General features: G+C 33.7%; 2 protein-coding genes across 2 annotated transcripts; both read right to left on the reverse strand.

The window, feature by feature from the left end:
* Positions 1–352: 352 nt before the first annotated feature.
* Positions 353–1,897, reverse strand: LOC133815371 (protein FAR1-RELATED SEQUENCE 5-like). The gene has a single exon (XM_062248219.1). The coding sequence runs from the start codon at positions 1,895–1,897 to the stop codon at positions 353–355; it is 1,545 nt and encodes a 514-aa protein (XP_062104203.1).
* An 11,001-nt stretch (positions 1,898–12,898) lies between these two features.
* LOC133815373 (uncharacterized) lies at positions 12,899–13,546 on the reverse strand. Its single transcript, XM_062248220.1, has 2 exons — positions 13,272–13,546; positions 12,899–13,162 (listed from the first exon to the last, which is right to left on the reverse strand). Exons 1-2 carry the CDS (start codon positions 13,425–13,427, stop codon positions 12,899–12,901), a joined length of 420 nt encoding a protein of 139 aa, XP_062104204.1. The 5' UTR covers positions 13,428–13,546.
* Between the last annotated feature and the right edge of the window lie 9,110 nt (positions 13,547–22,656).

Here is a 22,656-nt window from a genome sequence, read left to right on the forward strand (position 1 = left end):
TACAACTATTACTATTGGTACTACTATCTAACTAGCTAAGTAAAGTTCTTGGACTCTACACTTTTTAAATAATTACCATTATAATGATTAAATAAGCTCTTTTAATATTAAATAATACTCCATGAGTTCATAATAATCGAAATATTCAAAATTTTAATTATTTCATTTCTTCAGCTTTAAGAAGTACGATATGAAATCATGGGTGAAGTTCATAACCTAATAAAGCTTATTAACACAAACAACAAAGTAATTTAAAACATATATATTCTACTCACCCATGCGTCGCAAAACTATGACTGCCGGCTATCGTACTTTCATTTAGAGGAATATCGCCACTCACAGAAATGTTATTTTACCATGGTGTAGATGTTTCATTATTGCCATCGTCATTGCTTTCTCCAGGCTGGATGAAGCCACAACATACACTTGCTTCTGTGGATGGAAACTTAGAAAATGGTTGAATTTTTTGCGTCATTTGAATTTGAGGTTGAACTTTGAAAGTTGCCCTGTTGTGCCCTAACTCGTTGCAGTTTCTGCATCTTCTCTTGTTAGCCACCTTGTTATCATGCTCCTTCTCCTTTCCTTTTGACTTTTTATTAGGTTCCCTCCCCTTAGTCCGAATTAAAGCTGGATCTCGGATCACTCTGTTAGATGGGTGGGAGTGGTTCTCATTTTGCTCAATGTTTCCGTCACCGGATTGATTACAAAATTTGAAGCACATTGACTTAAATTTCTTCTCCAACCGAGACATCTCATTCATGGCCTCTTTGTAAGTGTCTCTTTGCTTGGTCGCAAAGTATCCCATTGCATTGAATTGTGATGTTAATGATCCCCATCTTGTACATACCAACACATCAGCGATCACCCTAGAATGGGGGAAACCATTCAATTCAACCGAGCTCTTAGCATCCTTCCTCCATCTAGCCTTAAACAGAAAGTCTGGAATGCAAGGTATGTTCAAGTGCTTCATAACAGCGAATATATGACGACATGGAATTCCATCGAACTCGAACATCATACATGTACAATAGATGTGTCCATGGTCAGTGTTGTAGTTCACTTGACTCCGTACTAGTCCTTTTGGGAAACGTGTCAAGTAGTACGACTGACTGTTAACTGTTACATCTACAGAGTCAACTGAGTATGAAAGAGCACTACTGATTTGCTCTGCCACCTTTTCGTACATGGTCCTGGTAAGAATGGAGGCAGCTTGTTGGTAGTACTGGTGGAGGACATTTGTTGGTATACTGGGCGAAGTGTGGTTACTGATGAAGTCATCCTCCCTTTCGGTGTGGCGAATGTTCTGTATGGCTGCATCAACTTGGCCGACAAGATCCCTAAGCTTAAGTTTGCTCGTGAGGAAGTACGATAGGTAGGAATTGATTGACTTGGACCTTTGGGTGGTTGTAAGACCCGCGAAGAAGTTTCCTCGAAGGAAACACTCAGCCCAACTTTTACGGTTGGCGTAAGTTGTTTTTGCCCAGCGACTTTCTTGAAGATGGAATTCTGAGACCATATTGTTCCATGTATCCTTAAACTGTTCCTTGGTACAATATTGATAAAGGAGCTCGTTGAATTTTTCCTTGAAAACTGGGTGAGGTGCATTGCTGGTTAAGTTGGCCTGAAGGTGCCACGCACACAAAAGGTGGACTGACTGGGGCATGACTACCTTTATTGCGTTTGCCATAGCGTGGTCTCCGTCGGTGACAATAACATGCAGTTCCTTGTTTTTCATGCACTCTAAGAACTCTTGTAAAACCCATATGTATGTCTCCTCCGTCTCATCGTATAACAATGCAACTGCAAAAACAATTGTTCTGAAATGATGGTTCACCCCGACGAAGATTAGTAATGGTTTGTTGTATGCATTTTTCCTATATGTCGTGTCAAAAGCCATGATTTCGCCGAACAAATTGTAATCTCTATGACAATTTCCATTGGCCCAGAACAGGTCTGCCAATCTGAAGTCCTTGTCAATTGTGTGTGTTTCATAGAAATCAGGGTCACGGAAACTGAGACATTCTAGGTAACCAAGTGCACTGTAGAGTCCAAGAACTTTACTTAGCTAAGTAGATAGTAGTATAATAGTAATAATAGTATTATCTTTATGACTATGGATTTTTGGTTCAGATCGGGATTTATTTGGACACTCGTAGGAGTACTTGTAGATTTTCTAAGTTTAACCTATAGTTTAAGAATATTAATTTTAACCTAAGGTTTGATTAATATGACTGATATTGAGGATAATATTTATTATACTATAAGGTTTAGATAAGAACCAATAGGATAATAACACATGTTATGTATAGGTTTATTAATGATTAAGTATTTTGAGGATTAAATATATTAAGGTTAAAATTTGAATACTCTAAGGTCATTCAGCAGCTTTGAAAACGTTAAAGGGCTTAGTCAAGGCTGTTTACTCAATTCAAATTAAGCTAAAAATGTGTAATTTCGTGTTTAAATATTTAGCGTATGCCGATATATCGCAGCTATAGGGGGCGATATATCGCAGTACGAAGATACGGAAAACACGAAACGATGCACGATTGCCTCGGGCATACTGGCCCAGGCGATATATCGCCTATAGGGGGCAATATATCGCCCATCTCAGCACATTTTGAAATTTTTTGAAATCATTCTCCATTCAAACCTTCAACCTATTGATAAGTCCAACACCTTTTTGAACGAGTCTTCAGCCTCTGCTGAACGATAATTCAAATTATTTTCACTTAAAAGCCATTATTTTTATTCAAGTTAAATGAGATCTTTTCATTCCTAAACTCTATAAATAGGACCTAGTACCCATCCATTTATTCATCTATTACTCTAAGTTCAGAGGCTGCAAGTTGCTAGGTGAGTGTGAGAGTGTAAACACTTGGGTTGGGAATCATAAGCTTGATCATCACATGCTTATCAAACACTTGGGAAGTAAGGTTTTATAGAATTTCGGTTCAAGGTTTAGATTGGTCTCACAAGTCTTCAAGGTATTTCCACACTCTAGTTCATTGGTATTATTTTATTTAAGTTCTCATAGTCTTCTACTCAGCCTTCTAACCTTATTCTTTATTTTGGTTAGGAAATCTAAGAACTTGCACATAAGTTTTTGGTAAGTGTATTCTCAATGGTATAGTCCTCCCATTCCTTTCATCCCTTCTTTTTCAATGTACTCACCCTGTTATAAATGGTTTTTAGGAGTGTTCCAAAGTCCCAACTCTGTCCTCATATCCCGGTAATTTTGGTAAGGAAAATAGGATAGAATTTATATGTTATATGTTTTTATATGTTATCTTATGATTTTTATGTTATGAAATATGTTATGTTAAGTATGTTTGTAGGCTTGGGCATATGACCCATATGACTAACAAGCCCCAAATAGATTATGGGCATATGACTTGCTTAGCTAGCAAGACCCCACTAATCTAATGGGCATATGACTTGTTTAGTCTATGAGACCCCAAGTAATAATGGCCATTATAGTATGTATGTGATATAAGTGTTATGTTATGTTTTTATGTTTTTATGAAATTTATGTATATGGACTATGTGTTAGATTTTTTCTTGCTGGGCATTAGCCTCACTCCTTTTTGTTTATATGTGCAGGAAAATAGTCTTAGTGGCGGGAAAGGTTCTTGGAAGCTTGGAGAATGTATATTGAGGCGGAATGGATTCAAGGAGTCGAGAGTTTTGGTTTCGAGGATGTAGTTTTGTTTCTTATGGTTTTTACATGTATTTTTCCGCATTTTATTATGTAAATCTCTTTTTAATTATGTCATGTTTTGATTTTAAAACAATGGGATCCCATATCCTACTTGATATTTTATGTAAGTTTAACTTTTATTTTTACAAGTTTCTTAATAAAGTTATGGTCTTTTCACTTGTAAAGATTTATTAAGGATTAGTGTTTATGTATGGTTTTCGTTAATGGTCCAAAAGTCTAGAGTAGTTGGGTCATTATATGCACCTTCAGTGTCTGTTTCCCCTTCTTCTGCTTCCTGTCGTCTTTGGCGACCAATCCAATTGTAAAGATCCTTTTTCATGAATGGAAGATACTCACATCCTCCCCTTTCTCGTGCTAGATAATTTAATATATGGCAAGTGCGTATGCCCGATCGTCTCATTGATATGACCTGTGCACCTATACATTATGGTATAGCTCGGTTGGATCGCAGGAAATGTACCTCTGTCTTTGCAGCTAGGCCATGATTATGAACTGGGTTAAAGTCTTTCGCCACCCACGTGCTATCCGACCTAACCAAGTTTACTCGGAGTAGTGCGAGACAACCTATCCTGGTAATGGCTCTGGGTGTTTTCTTTCGGTTAGTTAGGTTTTTCCACTTCTCTCTTCTGAAGCCCTGTTTCGAGCAAACCCATTTTCTTTGCCACTCTGAGTTATCGGCCTTCTCGCGGCGAACATCTTCTTTTCGAACACTAAACCCCATCCATTGGGAGTACGTGTAATAAAAATCTTCCCATTCTTGAAGGGTATTAAGGTGTTGATGTACGCTGTCTTCTTTTGATAGTTCTTGTGGATCTTTATTGAAAAATTTACCTTGGCTCGGTACTGTACAGATGTTACTTTCCATATTTTGCGTGTTTTCTCAATCTTAAATCCCTGAATACACTACAACTTGGTAAGTGCCGAGGAAAGTAGAAAAAATATTTCAGTAATATGAAAGTCGTGATTTAATAGATTTCGAGGCGTTAAATATTGAAATTTAGGATATCTCCCCTCTACTGTTTTTTAAAAATTGTGAGATTTTGTTGTTAAAAACTTAATTTTTTCTAGTAAAAGGACTTTTATTAAATTAATCTTCGACTTGCCAAAACGTGATATAATATATTTCAATTTCTATATTCAAATTCTTAATTAGGGTTCATTTAAATTAGGCAAAATTGAAAAATTTTATGTCTGTGATCTTAAAATGTACATCGGCCCGGTAACTTATATTGGACAGTGTTACTTCTTGGGTAAAATGTTGGTGTTTCCCTCCTATACTTTTCACTTTTCAGTTTACGTGGGAAATAAAATGAGCAAAACTACGGATAATGTTCACATCTTCTACTTCCTATGGGCCTGTTTGGTAAAAAAATTATTTTTTTAATTTATTAAACACAAAAATATAAATATTATTTTATTTTTATTTCTTTATTTTTAACAAATAGAAAGATGATCGGTAACTATTTTTGTTTGTTGTTTTTAAAAACAAAAAATAGTAAACACGTTTGCTAACTTATATATATATATATTTTAACAATACGAGGTATTGATTTGAAGAATGGAAGAAGAAAAAAAATTGAAAACTATTTAAACGAATTTTGAAAGTAAAAGAATAATATTTTCAAAATTTAATAAATTTTAATTAAAATTTAATAAATTAAAAAAGAGTTACCAAACATAATTTTTGTTTAATTGTCACATTTTTAATTAATTAAATAAAAAACTATTTTTTTTAAGTGTTAACAAACGACACCTATGTATAAAGAGGATGGGTGACTACAGCATGAATGCATGTGAATTATTATTTGGTTCTTTTTTTCAGATTAGCAACTGTATATTTGGTCTTATGTACAAGGCTTATACATATTCTTATTTCTTATGTCATATGGGTTTCTATTACACTATATGCAATAAAAAATTGGGAGATAAATTACCAATTTTTTTGTGCCCAAGGTGATCTTTCTGATTTCGTAATAAATTAACCATATGAAATCTTATACATAAATGGTCATAGTTTACAAAAAATGTAAATCAGAGTGTAAATACTTTGGGTGTGTAATTTTTATGCGATATTACTTTGGACTTTCATCAAACTAATATGTCTGTACGAAGTAAGATTAATTTAAAAGGTGAATGACATCAAGTACATAACATACAGATAGCCTTAACAAGGATATATCACCTACTACAAAGCATTGCAACTATCTTACTAATAAAAGGAACTTGGATTACCCAAAATAGTGTTTTAGGTAAATTTAGTACCTAATACGAGTGTGTACGTAATATAAAAAACAATAATGCATTTGCAAGACACTTGATGACATGAAATTTAACATAGTCAGGTCATAATGCAACTGGATCTTATAACCAAAAGCATGATAATGTGAAATATCAGTCAAGCACTATGATCTCCGTCCTAATTCCTGAGTCGTTAGCTTCGACAAACAACTCACTGCTAATGGTCTCTTGGTGCTTAACCATAGTTCCTAGATGATCTATAATTTGGCGCTGTTCGAAAAGGAAAAGACTTAATGTCCATTGAATTAACCCTTAAAGTTGAAGCTTTCTTAGCAGCAAGGTTTTTGAAAGTTGAAAGCTTTTCAATCTTAAGATCTTTTTTCATACAATTTTTGCACTTACCATGGAAACCAGGCTTAATCTTTGGTTTCTTACTACCATTATCACTCGGCGACATCGTCGCTGACCTGTTAACCGAGGAAGGAGCGGAGTGGGTTGTCATTTCAGTGTTCTTAGTGGACGGTGGTGTTGGGGGAGTGGACTCAACATGGAAAGGAATTAGGAATTGATGGGTTGGTGATTCAGGCTCTTTTTTAACTACGACCTCCTTTGGGAATAGATTGACGCATAAGTTAGAAGATGCCATGTTTTTTTAATGGTTCAGTGCAAAAAACTAGGGTACAAGGCGAGTGATTGGGGGTGGCGGGTTTCACTAACCGAGAGTGTTATATATACTGGGAGGCTGGGGTTGTTAATTCTCAAAACTGTTTCCCACCAAAAAATTTGTTGGTTAAGGATGCTATATTCAACCTTAACGATAATGTGTAACAGTGAAACAAAACCCTTAACAAAACGATGGTTTCATGATTACAAATGAAAGTGGCTTACATCTTCCATGTTTCAAGCAAAGAAAATGAACAGTAAGGGTCAGTGGTACCTTTAAGTTATTGTGGCCCAATGCTATCTAAACACTTGCATCCCTTCTTACTCTTCCACCTGCTCAATTACGAGTAGCTAAATCAAAGGACACAATATTCCCCTAACAATCCGCCCCAAAGAAGATCCTATACAACTTTATTAATAGGCAAATTAATTAAGGCAATATCTTTCATTTTATTCTGAAATGGCGGGATCGATTATAGAAAATGTACATATAACATGGGAATGTATTTATTGATTTTATTAAAGCTGGTATACCTTAATAAGGAGTGTTAGTTGAACATTACGAGTGGTGCATAAAATAATGAAGCCATGAGTGAAAATTGTCTCCTAAAAACAAATGAACACTACAAATCATATAGAGTAAGTATATCTTCTCGTAAATTTGTTTAGATGAGCATGACATAAAAATTACCTCTTTCAGTAGCTCATAAACTATATACTAACAAGTAAACGTTGGTTGACTTTGTGACTTTCTATGATACTAGATGTAGATCTTGCCATCCAAGGGCGAAGAGAGGCACAACATCAATTTGGTTCACAAAAAACATGTGAATGGCTCATATATATACTGTTATTGAATGAGCCATTTAATGTGGTGGTTCTAGTTTGTTGTCGCAACTGTGCCTTACATTAATTATCGTTCTCCTTACACCTGGTGGTAAATGGTGAGTCATTTCATCCATACATTAAATGACAAACATTCATCTTATTCCATAATTATAATTTGTTAATCAATAAACGCTCAAACAAGCAATAGAAGGTGACATCACCGTAAATGCATTAAAAATATGGGGTGGTAGATGTGAAAAGAAATTTACTCATTTGGTACTTTTATTTTTTTTTTGCAAAATATCGTTCTGGTATTCTGTTTTCAATAATACTCATATGATACACGTATTTTGAAAACATAGATATTTGGTATCCTAATTGATAAAATTTTGCCATTATCACCAAATTGTCAGCAGTTATTTATAATTTGTAGCTCATATGATTGAGAGTAATTTGGTTAAATTGGTAAAAATTTATTAATTAAATTTTAGTTTTTGGTACCAAATATGTACAATTTTAAAATACAGGGTACCAAATATGTCAAATTTTAAAATGCAGTGTAACAAATGAACATTATTTGTACCAAGTTGATACTCTGGAAAAATACATGCTAGCAAATGGTTACTTACCCGATGTAAAACGAATTAATATATTACAAAGGTTAAGTGTAGTGATTGACTTACATGAATCGTCTTTGTTGGGTTGAAATGGAAATGGTGACAATTGTTGGGGCTCTTACATGACAAATATAGATTTTTATTCTTGAATGTGTAAATGGTAGTACATAGTTTTTTTTAATGGTAGATGCCATCTAGTAATGAACCTTCATTTAGAAGCCATAGGAATTGAGAAACACTAGGAGTAATCGGCCATAAAGGGTATTAGTCGGTGTTACACAATACATACGAAGTAAGCTGGAGAAGACTTGTTAAAACTAAAACCATATCATTTAATATATACATAGAGGATAGTTTGCATTACACATGCAAGGACCCCTTACACATTGATAAAAAAAAGCCTTAATCATAGTAGGGGTACACAAAAGAGAAGAGTTTCCAAAAGTACGATCCAAAAGACCGTTTTACAGCAAAGTGACTTGTAAAGCCATTAAAACTTGAAAAGATACATAATCAGTGATTCCATTTATAGTAAGTGTAGACCAAACTGAGTACATATAACTAAATAGATATCTATTGATTAGGTGGCTTCTGAGTTTGGACGTATAGTGGGTACATGTTGATATAGCCACTTCGGAGCTCATTGATCGCGGCTGCCACAACTTCCATTTCCTTTCTCCAGGCCATCTCTATTGCAACCGACTTCTCTTTCAGCTCTAATACCACCATCTTGATGGAGTGTAGGTCAGACTTAAGGAGAGTGTTCTGGATGTTGGACGCATTGTATCTCCTCTCCCATTCGTTCCGCTTGGTGGCCAGCCTGACATTGTCATGCACAATTCGGTTAATGTATTGCATTTGCTCAAGATGATTGTCATCAAACGACAGGAAGTTAACGATGTTATTCATTGGCAAAGGTGTGGAGTCCATTTTAGAGAGAAAAAGAGGATATCCAAGTATACAGGTAGGGTGGTGGAGATTGAATTGAGGTCAACACGATCCCTACACACATATATATACATATAGAAAACACATTCCTCTGTAAATGGTGGAGTTGTTAATGCACTGTCACTTATCAAAAATAGGGTTGCACATCAGTCAAAATTACATAAAGTATGCCATTATTAGAAACATAAGGAAGCAGTCACGTATTACGTGGGAAGAATTAGAATTTGCATTTCAGCACGTCATGGTCACGTGAGTTGTGAGTGCTATTACGTGGGAAGTTATTTGGAGCACATTACATGAGAAAATCAAGAATGGAGACGGAATTGACTTCCATTTTCACGTTTTTTTCATGTATATCAGAAACCTTTTATTAGTGGGCCATACTTAATATCAACTTATAATTCATAGATTATTTTCAATTTAAAATAAAATCTACGTATATATGAGGGCCATACTCTCATGTTTTAGTATCGTGTAAATAGAATGTATAGGAGTAATATTGGATCCACACACAAGTACAAATCATTATATAGGGCCCCACACGTTTGACTATCTATTTGTGTTTCTGATTTTAGCTTGTTTCCAAAGGTTGCGTGCACAATTTTACTATGGATCACATTTGGTGGTCATGGGCCCACGTTATATCACTTTCATCAAGCTTTCATTAGCTTGTACCGATCAACATAAACCGAAAATACAGGATAGTGGGTTGTCATTTACACTGTACTCTACCATTATCTCTCTTGATATACTGCGGTGGGACTATATTGAGTTATTGAAACTAAATTTTTGAAAGGGCACTCGGTCATGGATTCAAATTCTTCAATCAATTCCTGCAATTTAGAGTTTCTCCATGACCTCCCACCACGACAACCAAACCCCCCAGATTGGGAACAATTCAGTTTCTATAAAATAACAACACTCCTAGCAGATCCTGTCGATTACATTAATGATCTCCTGACTACATTAGGGGAGAAGGAGTACCACATTTCAAATATTGATAGGGAAAAACGTGTTTTGGAGGAACGAAACATAATAATGAAGGAGAAGATACTGTAGCTAGAGGCAAAGCTTGCCGAGAAGTCAAATAATTTACAAGAAATGGCACGGGATGCTTCGTACTCGAAGGACGAGTGGATGGAAGATTATGAACGGCTTTCCGAAGCAGTGCTGCAACTTAAAACAGAGTCAATTACTAGGTACCAAGAATACCTAGATGAGAGATTGAATAATATTGTGGGCCGCGAACTCTCCAATTTGAGGTGGAAGAGGATGACCAGTACCTGAGTTAGTAGCTTAATCTATTACTTGTTATGTTCATTGTTTCCTTAAAGTAAATGTTAGTTACCATTTTTAATCTTTCGTTGCCTCTGTTATTTCCAAAGTTGCTGACATTTTTTAAAAATGTTTGTTTGTAAGTTGGCTTTCTAAATTATATTTAATTAAATTTTATTTTCCTTTGTTATTTATGGACTCATCACACTTTTTTTGACATTAAGTTTGAAAATATTTTACTTTCAGTATCGAAATGAAATTGAGTGTATCTGTTTACTATTATATTGATAGGACAGGACAATTTCGGGAGCCCATAATGTGAACTGTTCTTCACATTACCCCATAAGAAGGAAAGGTGAGTCTATTTTTAGGGTGGGTGGATGTAGTATTATTAAGCTCATGCTCTTCTAAGATATGTTAGAATAAAAGAAACAAATATTGTCATAATGGCCAATATCTTGGAGGAAGGCTATGTTTTACCTATTCCATGTTTACTAAAAAAGTTGACTTCAATGGTTTTTGTATATCATGTTACCTCATACACATGACCTCAATGATGGTGGTCTTTAAAAAATAATTTTTTTGTAATTTATTTTTTGTGCTATTCATTGAAATTGAGCGTGGGCCGTATAAACCCAAAAATCCATATTTTAACTGCATCTTCACCAACTCTTAAAGATCATCACTTGTCCCACATTTGGGTATTATAGTTTTTATGTAATTCATCTTTTCTCGTGGCGCATACACCATTTACAGAAATGGCCAGGAATACCCATTTGACACATTGATTAAACATGTTTACCCTTTTTTAAATAAATCTTAATTTTTTAAGAGACAATTCAAAAACTACCCTCATTACTAACTTGATAAAGAAAGAAAAACATGTTGTTTATTGTTTAATCACAAAGTTCACAAACTAGTTAGTCTTTAATCATCAGTTTTAACAAATTTGTAAACAATGAGTTTACTATTTCAGAAATTTTCCAACCGAAATCGTAAAACAAAAAATACATGAACAAGGTATTAAGTATTTTTTCAAGTAAATTGTTAAAATTAAGATTAACCGTGAAGCTTTTAGTTTAACACAATTGTATAGGCAAATATTGGTTTCTAGTAAACTGTAAACAATGAGTTTACTCTTTTTTTTTTTCAATAGCACTGTAAACAATAAGTTTACATTTCAAAGAAAATAGAGATTCACAATATTTAAAGAAAAAATAATTAGTCAATGAATCTATCTGTGTTCTACTACGGAAGAAGATGTATAAAATTCAAAATTAATACATTCAATAAATTAATGATTTATTCAAGTAATCCCCTTTTTAGTAAACAATTTTAATATTTACATGATACAATTTGATTTTCTGAAAGAAACAGTAGTATAACATAAGCAACGAATGTCATTAATTTTAGTTGACAACCATACTCATGAACTTGAAGCACTCATTATGTTGCCAGAGCCTATTAACCGTTAACGTATATCATGGAAGAACGTTCCAAATTTCCTTGTTGAAGTACTTCCTCCTTATTCACTCTCCTAATGTCAGATTCTCTTAGTAATCTCTGGTTTTGTAACAATAAAAAAATTTATAAACTAAAAAAAAAAGAGCCAAATTATTTTGTAGCTAACTAAAATCTCTGCTATGTACAAGTCAACCCACCTGTTTCCCCAAGAATTATGTAATATTACAAAAACATCAGTACAACATACAGAAGGATATATACCATAAACCATATTTAATATGGTTGCACTAGTGCATTTAAGTAAAATTACAAGCAAGGTATTTTTTGGAATGTTGGAGCCTACCTTTACCTCCACAACAATTTCAAATTCCCAGCAAGTGGTCCTCAAAGCAAGTGGATGCACTACACATTCAACATATATGTAAATTAGTTCCATTATTGGTACGAAATAAGGAAAAAACATGAATTGGAGTAATTATACAAACCAAACGATTAGAAATATGAACAATGAAGACTAGGAATCAGGTTGTATCAATTACCACTTTAATTTTGGAGATTACATCTGCAAAAGCTAGCTTCCTGAACTTTTTACATTTATGCCAGGCTATTTTCGTGGTCCTCACCGATTTCGGGTGTTAAAATCTATACAATTGATCTATTCTAATGTATAGAAACCTCTTAGCAAATTGAGCGTGTTCACAATTCAGTTAAAGTAGTGAGAGAGTGCAAATGAATGTACTGAGCTCCTATTAAGTGTTCGCACTAACATAATATATGTGATACGCTACGTAAGAAAAGTGCAAGTTTACGTAAAACGAGAAATAGAGTGTGAAAATTGACAGTTCAAGTACATGACCATCTTTCCAGCAAATATAAAGGACATGATTATGTTTTGCATATTTGAGCAGTACACATAACACAGGTCTGGTTTTTACTAATATGGTTGATGGATACTCGCATTATATGTCCCAATAATGCCTTCCTATTTAAGAGTGAATAATCAAAAAATAAACCACATAACACACATTAATGTGAGAAGCATGCATGCCCAACTATTGTATAGTCACAAAGAAATTAATAGTGTAATAGCTAATTGGTCTAAACATGGCATGGTAGTATGAAGACAAAATATGTAAATACAAGTTTAGTTCATTGACTTCCTCTTTTTTCTCATTTCGCACTTCGACCAATGTTGCTGTCTAGACTTTTTTGTTGAAAGCGTTGGAGGCGAAGCATCACGTCTTGGGGGAAAACACTTACCTTCTTTTAAGGTTGATGATTCACCACCTTTGCTTGAACAAACTCCATAATAAGCGGTTGCATCATGCATCACATCCCAAAATAGGCCATTGGATTCCGATAAGACAATATCAATTGCAAATCGGAATCTCTCATTATGGTCGACTATCTGCAAAGTAGAAGCAGGCAAGCATACATTTAAGATAGTAACGCGATATTCTAAACACAGTGCATAGGTTGTTTAACCAAAAATAAAAATATAAGGTGAAGACACCTACATAGGTCGAGGGAGGAGATTGTCCGGATGCAATGTACTCCATAAACCTCATGACAAAAATACCACAATCATGTCCATTGTCCTGTTGCGGGAGTTTTCCGGCAGGCACTATATTGAAAACTTCAAAAACAGGTTGGCCAGAATGAACATCATCCATCGTCCTCAACAGCAACTTATCAAGCTTCTTCAACTGTAATAAGAATTAAATAGTACATATACTTTATCCATTATTTAACATCAATAATATTAAATTGACAAGACACGCATACCAGTGTGCTAAGCATATGTATCATGTGCCTTTTTGCGCGTGCAGTGGACATGGAGTCCCAATTCGATGTAGAGGAACTCTTAATGTCCAATACAGCCAATATCCGGTGATTGTATTCGATGTCCTTCATAGACACTAGGATCTAAGTTAACTCATACCCAAAAACAGATGATTAGATAAGTGAATTATTCAAAGAAAATAAATAACTTGCATAAGGAAGGCTTGGAATACCTTTTCGGCATTATTTAGAACCAAAGTAACATCGACAGGTACACCAAGAAAACCAAAATCCCCCGTCTCCCAAAAGTTCTGAGCATGACCACTTTCCTATTACTAGATTAATAGAAAATGAGCAACTACTAACTACATTATCAATGTTCAACTGAGGCAATCAAACATACGTTACAACTTACCAAATTGGGATGAAAGGTGGGCAAAATTAGAGTTCTCATATCCTCCATTTTGTCACACTTCTCTTTATGTCTAAATCGTAGTACATGAGCAAAAGCATCAATAATCTGCAAAACATAATTAAGTATAAAGCCATTTATCCAAACCCACCTTATTCAACAAATGTAAGGCGCAACCCTTCATAAGATACTTTGGGCATCCTAATAAAAGTGAACTATGTGCAAACTGGGTACTTACCTTCATGTCCACATGAGCTTCAGGCCTAAGGCTCCTAAAGTACCAACGTTGCAACTTTGCCATTGGATTTTCTACCAACACCTCACTGAAAATTATGGGGTTGAAAAATGTAAAAAAAAAGTAAACCTAACAACATAAATATTTTCAATGTAGAAATTGTGTCAGACATAAAAAATGGTTGATTTAAGATGGGAAAGTATCACATACCTCAAAGACAAATTGAAGTCAAAAATGAAAAGTGCGATTTCGAAACTCGCCAGGGGCAAGGGCCTCCGCAATTTGAATGCTCCAATTTGGTAGTAATTGCTTTCATTGTATGTATGAATCATATTCTGAAACAAGTTGTCCAATTTTCATAGCTCCTTCTCTCTCCTTAGAGTGGGAGGATCGATCTTCTCATTATCATCTTCCTCTATTTCATGTACAACATGATCAACTGTAATCCTCGGGATACTAGGTTCATGAGTTGTGACTTCATCCACAATATCCTTCTCCTTCCCTTTCTCCACCTCCTTCTTTTCTTTCTCAGGAGGTCTAAGTTTAGCAAGAGATTCGTTGAAATCTTTGTCCATTTCAACCATGGTCTTCCCATTCTCTGAATTAGATGGTTCACAGGGAAAAGCATTTGGGTGAGTGTTTGCTGGGACCTCATTGAAGAACTCCTTCGGTGGTGAAAATGTTAATTCAAAATTAATAAAGTCATGCTTCACTTCCCCCAGGTTGCTTTCGTTGAAGGAGGGTGAGTAGTTTCCATAAGAAGGTTCATTCCGAAATCCTATACCGCACTCCAACAACATTGGGTCATTCCTAATTGAAAGCTTCTCCAATATCCTATTCTAATCCATTTGCATGTTTTCTAGGATAGGGTCATTAATTAATATGGCTGAATCTCGAGGCTCCTCTCCCTTACTATACTTGGGAACACCATCACCACGCACCCTTGAACTGATTCCGCCGCTCAAACTCTTACGTAATCGTTTGAATTCCTTGGCCAGTTGCAACTTCAAATCCTCATGAAATTTTACCATTTCTATTTCCTTTTCAATCATTTTGTTCTCAATCGATTCAACCTTATCACACAAAGAGGCGAGCGTGGCGGGCATCTTCGATGCTGCAGCACCGTCCTGCAACTCTATCATTGGAATCTGAAAAACATGGGAAAATTTTATTAATTCAACCAAACAAAATATTTCAAAAACAAGAAATAATTTTTTACACAATCATATACTTACTTTATTTGATTCAAACCCCCCATGCTCCTGTACCCAATCCAGTATAGCCTTGAAATCATTGTCAGACCACACATTTAAAGGGCAGAGGGATCTATCAATATATCCTTCCTTCCAAACAACGTGATGACAGTAAAATAACTACAACATGCAGAAACATAAATTTTTATACGATGGTGTCTCATAAAACAATTACAGTTGCTAAGTGTAAAGAACATGTACCTGTAAAAAATATATGCATCCTCCTACAAACATGCCTTTGTTTTTCTGATGCCGTCGAAGGGCCTTCCATAGATAATTGTACGACAGTGATGCCCAGTTAACACGACAAACTGCTGCAATGTCATTTATGGCCTTTATAGGATCCTCCACTTCGCGATCAACATTTACAGACGTATTAGGCATCAAGAATACAGAGACAATAAAGAGCAAGAAGTTTTGAACGAATGACATGTCCGCCGATTGACCTGTTATCAATTTCTCCTCTAGAACTTGCACAGCAATGCTTTCAACCTTCTTTTTCGAATGCTTCTTCCTGCTATCATGAAATAAATCGTCAACACCATCCTTAACACCAATCGTAGCACCAAATATTTGACTGTTCAATTTAAATTGTTTCCCATGAACCTCTAAAGACCCGTCCTAGGTGTTGAACCTAGACAACAACCATGTCACTAGATTCCTTCTTACAACACAATCTTTCATCCCCAAAAGTGCCCCAAATCCCATTTGTTTCACTACCTCCTTTTGATCCCCATTGAGTTTGGAAATAACAGAAAATACCCTACAAGGTGAGCATCTATAATCTAACTTCTTTGCTTCAGCCATTTTTTAATTATTTTAATCAGTCCAAACTAACCTGTCAAATAAAAAACGAAAATTTATTAGTCAAACTTAAGATTTACAAACTCATAAAAATAAATACACCATTTGCCTATCATAAAATTTACCAATGACAAAGGACAAAACATGAGGAATTCAGAGAGATTGTTCTTAAAAGTTGGTGTATTAAGGGGTTCTGATCTGATCTGCTAGGAATTATTCAGAAACTAAATAGATTGAAGTCAGTGTTGATTCAGTTTAATAAGAGGAAAGTTGGAGATGTCACAGATAGATATTTAGAAGCCAAGGAAAAATTTCAACAACCACAATATTTGCTGCAATAGCAACCTCAATCTATAGAGTTACAGCAAGCAGAACAAGTAGCATGTTCAGAGTTTAATCACTATTCAAAGATGCATGACAATTTTCTTAGGCAAAGGAGCAAAGTTACTTGGTTGCGATTTGGAGATGACAATACATCTTACTTTTATGCTACTTTAAAACAGAGGTCAACTTTTAATAGAATCACTGCTTATTTGGATGAACATGGCAAGATTGTTGATTGTTATGATGATGTGGTTAATCATTTTTTTTAACCATTTTAAAGGTTTTCTGGGCAGTCCTCGCTCTGCTACTTCTAGGATTCAGCTGGATTGTTTTAAGGTTGGCAACATTTTGAGTTTAGACCAGCAACTCAGTTTGATTAGGCCTTTTTCGAAGAAGGATGTAAAAATGGCCATGTTTAGTATTCATGCTGTTAAAAGTCCTGGTCCTGATGGGTTTGGTTCGAGGTTTTTCAAGTATATGTGGAAAGATTTGGGGGATGAGATAGCCACTGCTGTGCTGGATTTTTTTATTCTGGCTGCGTACCTAATTCCCTTAACAGATCAATTATTACCCTTATCCCTAAAAAAGATACTCCTTCCACAGCAATAGATTATAGACCAATAGCTTGTTGTAACACCTTATACAAGTGTATTTCGAAGATGATGTGTGTGAGAATGTCTACTGTTCTTCCTTTTCTTACTCATCAGAATCAGGGTGCTTTCATTTAGCAAAGATCATTGGCCCATAATATATCACTCTCTTTTGTAAGGGTTCCTATATTTCAGTTCAGATTCTGTATTATGGTTTTCGAAAATTCAGTCAGGTTTCTGGTGTTACAGTGAACTTATCTAAGTCTCACATCTACTTTGGTGGTGTTCATTTGGATGAAAGGAAAAAAATCATGAATAGCTTGAATATTGAGGAGGGATCCTTCCCTTTAAATATCTGGGATTGTGTCTAAGACCAACTAAATGGAAGGCTGAGGATTATGATTTAATTCTTAAAAAAATCCAAAATAGATTACATACTTGGTCTAGTAGACATCTTTCTTTTGCAGGAAGATCTCAACTCATACATTCTATTTTGTTGGGTATTAGGACTTATTGGATGAGTATATTTTTGCTCCCTCAAAGAGTTATTCAGGAGATTGATAGGTTATGCAGGAAATTTCTTTGGGGAGTTAAAGGCATCCATAGCAGAGTGCATTTATCATTATCGGATCAGGTGTGTTTGCCTAAAAGTTTGGGTGGGATTGGTTTTAAAGAAGGATCTAAATGGAATATTTTATTGATGGCCAAATATATTTGGGCTATTTCATCTAAACAGGACTCTTTATGGGTCAAATGGGTAGTTAATATCTATCTCAAAGGGCATAGTTTCTGGTCTTATAATCTACAATCTGATGTTAGTTGGTACTGGAGGAAGCTTATTAAGCTGAGAGATCATTTCTCTCATGATTCATTAAAGCCTTCGGTTTCCAAAGGCAAGTTGAATCTTTCTAGTCTTTATATGCATCTGGCTCACAAAGAGAAGGTTCATTATGATAAGGTGGTTTGGTGCAAGCTATCTATTCCTAAGCATATATTTATTCTTTGGCAAGTGGTTTTAGGTCACCTTCTTACTCGAGACAACTTGATTAAATGCCATATTCAAATTGAGTCTTGCTTATGTCCTGTTTGTGAGTTGGATATGGAGTCGCATGATTATCTGTTTTTTAGTTGTCCATTCTCTCAGCAGGTGTTGTATCAGGTTCGGTCTTGGCTGGGTCATCTGATGTGGCCTCCTAAATACTCAGAGTGGATGAAGTGGATGGATGGGAGACCTAGGGGGCTTCATCAAAGGATTAGTGCTGCTGTTCTTGCTGCTACAGTGTACATCATCTGGTCTAATAGGAATTGGTGTATCTTTGAGTCTTATTCTTGTACTATTTTGAAATTGAATTATTTGATTCTTATGGGTCTTAAAGCCAAATTACTTGATATTAGGAGCATTAAACTAAAGGCTGTTGAGAAGAGTATGGTTAATTTTATTCAACTTTTGTAAAGCTATAACTGTATATTCGTTTCTGGTACAGGGGGTTTTGTAAGTTGATTTTTTAGTGGAATATAATTTTCTTCTTATCAAAAAAAAAAAACTAACGCTAAGTAAACATTCCTATGCACTTACGTAAACAACCTAGCCATCTCTGTAATTAAAATGAAACAACTCTTGGGAACTCCTGAGTCCTTTCAAGTTATCACATAGTTTAACTAGATATGCACCACACATAAAAAACCAAACTATTTGATTAGAATAAATTATACCTTGTATTATAATTAATATACTTCATGCTACAACAATACTTTCATGCTTTAACATTTAGATTTGTTTATATTTTAAATACTTCTAAACAAAGATGTTAATGGAGTGGTAGTGCATTAGACAAAATAGATTTCAGTACAACAACACCCTGGCAAATAAATATAATCTACTCCAATTTCTCAAAATCTTGAACACAATAAGTAAGGTGTAAACACATTTTAGTTGATTATATTTTCCTCCAAAATCAGTTGTTTAACATGAAAAAGATAATACTTCGGTCAACTAATTACATTTGTCTAAAAGCTATCGAAGAAGTGACAAAGTAAACTATCAATGATTCAATCACTGCTGAAACTACCAGTGAGTTATGTTGCCAAAACCAATTAAGCCAATTATATGTTACTTCTAACATTTTGGTTTGTCACAGAAAACAGGTTAACAATTTTTTATTCTCATTTTTTCAATAACATATATTTTTAGAGACTTCAACTCTGCCCCTTAATCTCACACACACCACTAGAGCTAATCTCAAGTGGCATCCAATATTTTCAAATAAAGTGTCAATAACTAATTTTCTTGTGATTAGGACCTGATGCATGGCCCTTAGTTTTCCACAATGGTGTTTTATTTTATTTTTTGTACTCATTTTCACAGAGTTATCTATTTCAATTTATCATCAATTACCTTCCAATGATGACACATTCATAGTACACCATGACTATATCTCTTCCATCTAGTGACAACTGTGAACATAATCTTGTTAAACATAACAATGCTTAAATTAGCAAACTATCAATTGAAGCACACCCAAAGTCAGAAATTACTTGAGTATTCTACGAGTCTCTTATTCAGTACACTGATTCTCTTACCTTGTCTATTTCCGTAAAAAAAATTTAATTCTTTTCCAGGCCCTCTACTTAAATTCATATGCCTATTTGACGAGTGCCAACTGCATCTTTAATTGACCATATAGCAATCAGAAATTCATAACTTTTCCAATAAATTCTTCACTGAGACATTTTATCAAACAATATGCAAGCACTTTTAAAATTGATACAAATAAAAATAGAATTTAGAATTGGATGAAACAAATGCATTAAAAACTTTGATAATATCAATTTGATCACGCATTGTTATATTTCACAATCATATGATTGCTATTATAATTTCTCTCAAACTAAAATTCAAACATAAGGTGGTCACCATTATATATGCTCGGCCACTGAATAATCGAGTGCACCATTACCCAGAATTCAAAGAAGCCAAACATAATTTTTGCCTAATTAGCTAATGCCCAAAACTTATCACGTAAATGTGGTATAAGAACTTACCCGAAGAACTCAACACAAAGATGCAAGGATTTATGCTTGGCCACTCGGTCCTTCAAACTCAAGGCAAACAACAGTGCATGTACAATCAAACACCTCCAAATTAGTAGCAAATTTTACCAAACTCAATCCAAATCCTCACTACTCCAAACAAAAAAACCTAGCCCGAATTTGTCAAGGAGAATAATGGACTAAATGAGAGGAAATTTTCCTTCCAAACTTATGATTTGGTTTAGGAGGGACTTTAGCTTTTCAAAGGAGAAGAATGGCTAAACGGGCAAAATCACCGATCAAACACAAAGAAAAGGTCACCGGTTACTAAGGGGTCCCTAAGGCCATAACAGTACTTTCACACCCAATAAACTCAACAACTAAATCACACCATCCATTTTCTAAAACAATAAATCTAAAGGCTGAAAATCAAACAAAGGACTAGGTCCTGAAAATGAACCGAGGGACTGAAGAAAGTCCCATAATAATAATAATAATAATAAGTTTATTATTTACTCTTCTCTCATTAAAATTTAAAAATACAGCCTTGCTTGATGCATAAAACAACTATGCATTATCCTAATACAAGCCAAATCACAAATTAAACGAAAAATATATGCTACAGTAGTTTTAATTGATTATTATTATTATCTTACTTAAAATTGAAATTAACCTTAGTAAAATTGAAATAATGAAAAAATGTAAAATGCTAAAAACTTAGAATGTCACATCTAGAATATTAACATGCTAGGATGTCATCTCATCAACTTTTGTTATTTAGAAACATACTTATGTTTTCAGTCATTCATCTCACATAACACACAAACGTAGTCAAATGTATGAGAAAGGAAACGATGGAAATCATTTTTTTGTTTTGGTTAGGGCTAGTGTGTATTAATAGAATAGTAGTATAAATATATAAATATTAACGTCTGATCACCTATCACTATATATAGAGTTAGAAGTCAACTGATAACAATTTTTTTATATATATATATATACACATATACTTATATTAATATTTGTAAAACAAAACATAAGGCCAAAGATAGAAAGGGCAAATTTGTCAAAAAATAAAAATAAAATAACGAAAAAGATGGAACGCCAATAATAGTGTGATTTGTTTTATTATATATAATAAATTAAAAATATTAAAGTAAAGTATACATGAATGGTTTTTTCTCTCTGTATTATAATGTATATAAAATGACAAATGAGAAATGAGAAATAGATATTATTATCATCATTATTTTGAGGTTAGGTAATTATTTTGTACTATGTGTTTATAATAATATTTATTTGATATTTTGTATTTTGAAATGATACATATTTAGTATCCTGTATTTTGAAATTATAACTATTTGGTAATTAAACTCAAATTAATTTAATAAAATTTTACCAACTTACATACTTTCAATTATGTGAGTTTCCAATTCAAATTTAATTACTTAATTACATATAACTTATGACAATTTAGTCATATTGATAAAATTTTATTTATCAAATATGAGTCTAGGGTACCAAATTTGTATGATTTTAAAATACAGGATACCATATGAGCATTATTGGAAAAAGATGGTGCTAAAATGATACTTTGCAAAAACAAGGGGTATCAAATGAGTAAATTTCCTTATTTTTATTACCATTATTAATTAAAAAAGTGTATATTAAGTGCTTATTTTAATAATTGGAAGATGAAAAGGTAGTTTATTTGATAATCGAAATTTTATATTTAATTATTTGAAAACTACCTTAATGTGGAAATTGAGAAATATTATTATTACAAAATTAAAAATTAATAAAAAAACTAAATAATTGAGAAAAATTAGGAATGCAAAGAATATGAAAGAAAGCTCATATAAGTTGCCACCTCACCTCTTTTAAAATTAGCTTTATATGAGTATATAGATATAGATTTCTATTACAATATATATAGATATATAGCCTAAAAGTATAACATCAAGATGTCGATGTGGGACTATAGGGATTTTTTAAGTTATTAATTAATTCTTTTGTTAAATAAAAAAATAGAATAAATCAAAAATTATGAGAAAATAGATAATTCATATATAAATAATTCTTGGAAGTCATCTCACCTCATATATAAATATCAATAATATGTTCAATATTAATATAACTAAAAAAATTATTTGGAAATATTGAGTTAAATAAATTACCTATATAAGAAAAAAAAATACTAATATTTGGACATATTACAAATCAAAATGATGAATGGTACTTTATATATATAGCCTAAAAGTATAACATCGCAATGATTTGTAAACCATGTGTGAGACTATAGAGATTTTTAAATTGTTAATAATTTTTTTGTTGGATAAAAAAAATTTGAAAAATTTGAAAAAATAGATAATTCATATATAAATAATCTAGGAAGCCACCTCACTTTCCTATAGCTCTCCTTTAGAGCATCTCCAATGGAGTGTCAAAAAAGTAGTGCATTGTTATATTCAG

The sequence above is a fragment of the Humulus lupulus genome, chromosome 2 (assembly GCF_963169125.1).
Source record: "Humulus lupulus chromosome 2, drHumLupu1.1, whole genome shotgun sequence".
Taxonomy (NCBI): Eukaryota; Viridiplantae; Streptophyta; class Magnoliopsida; order Rosales; family Cannabaceae; genus Humulus; species Humulus lupulus.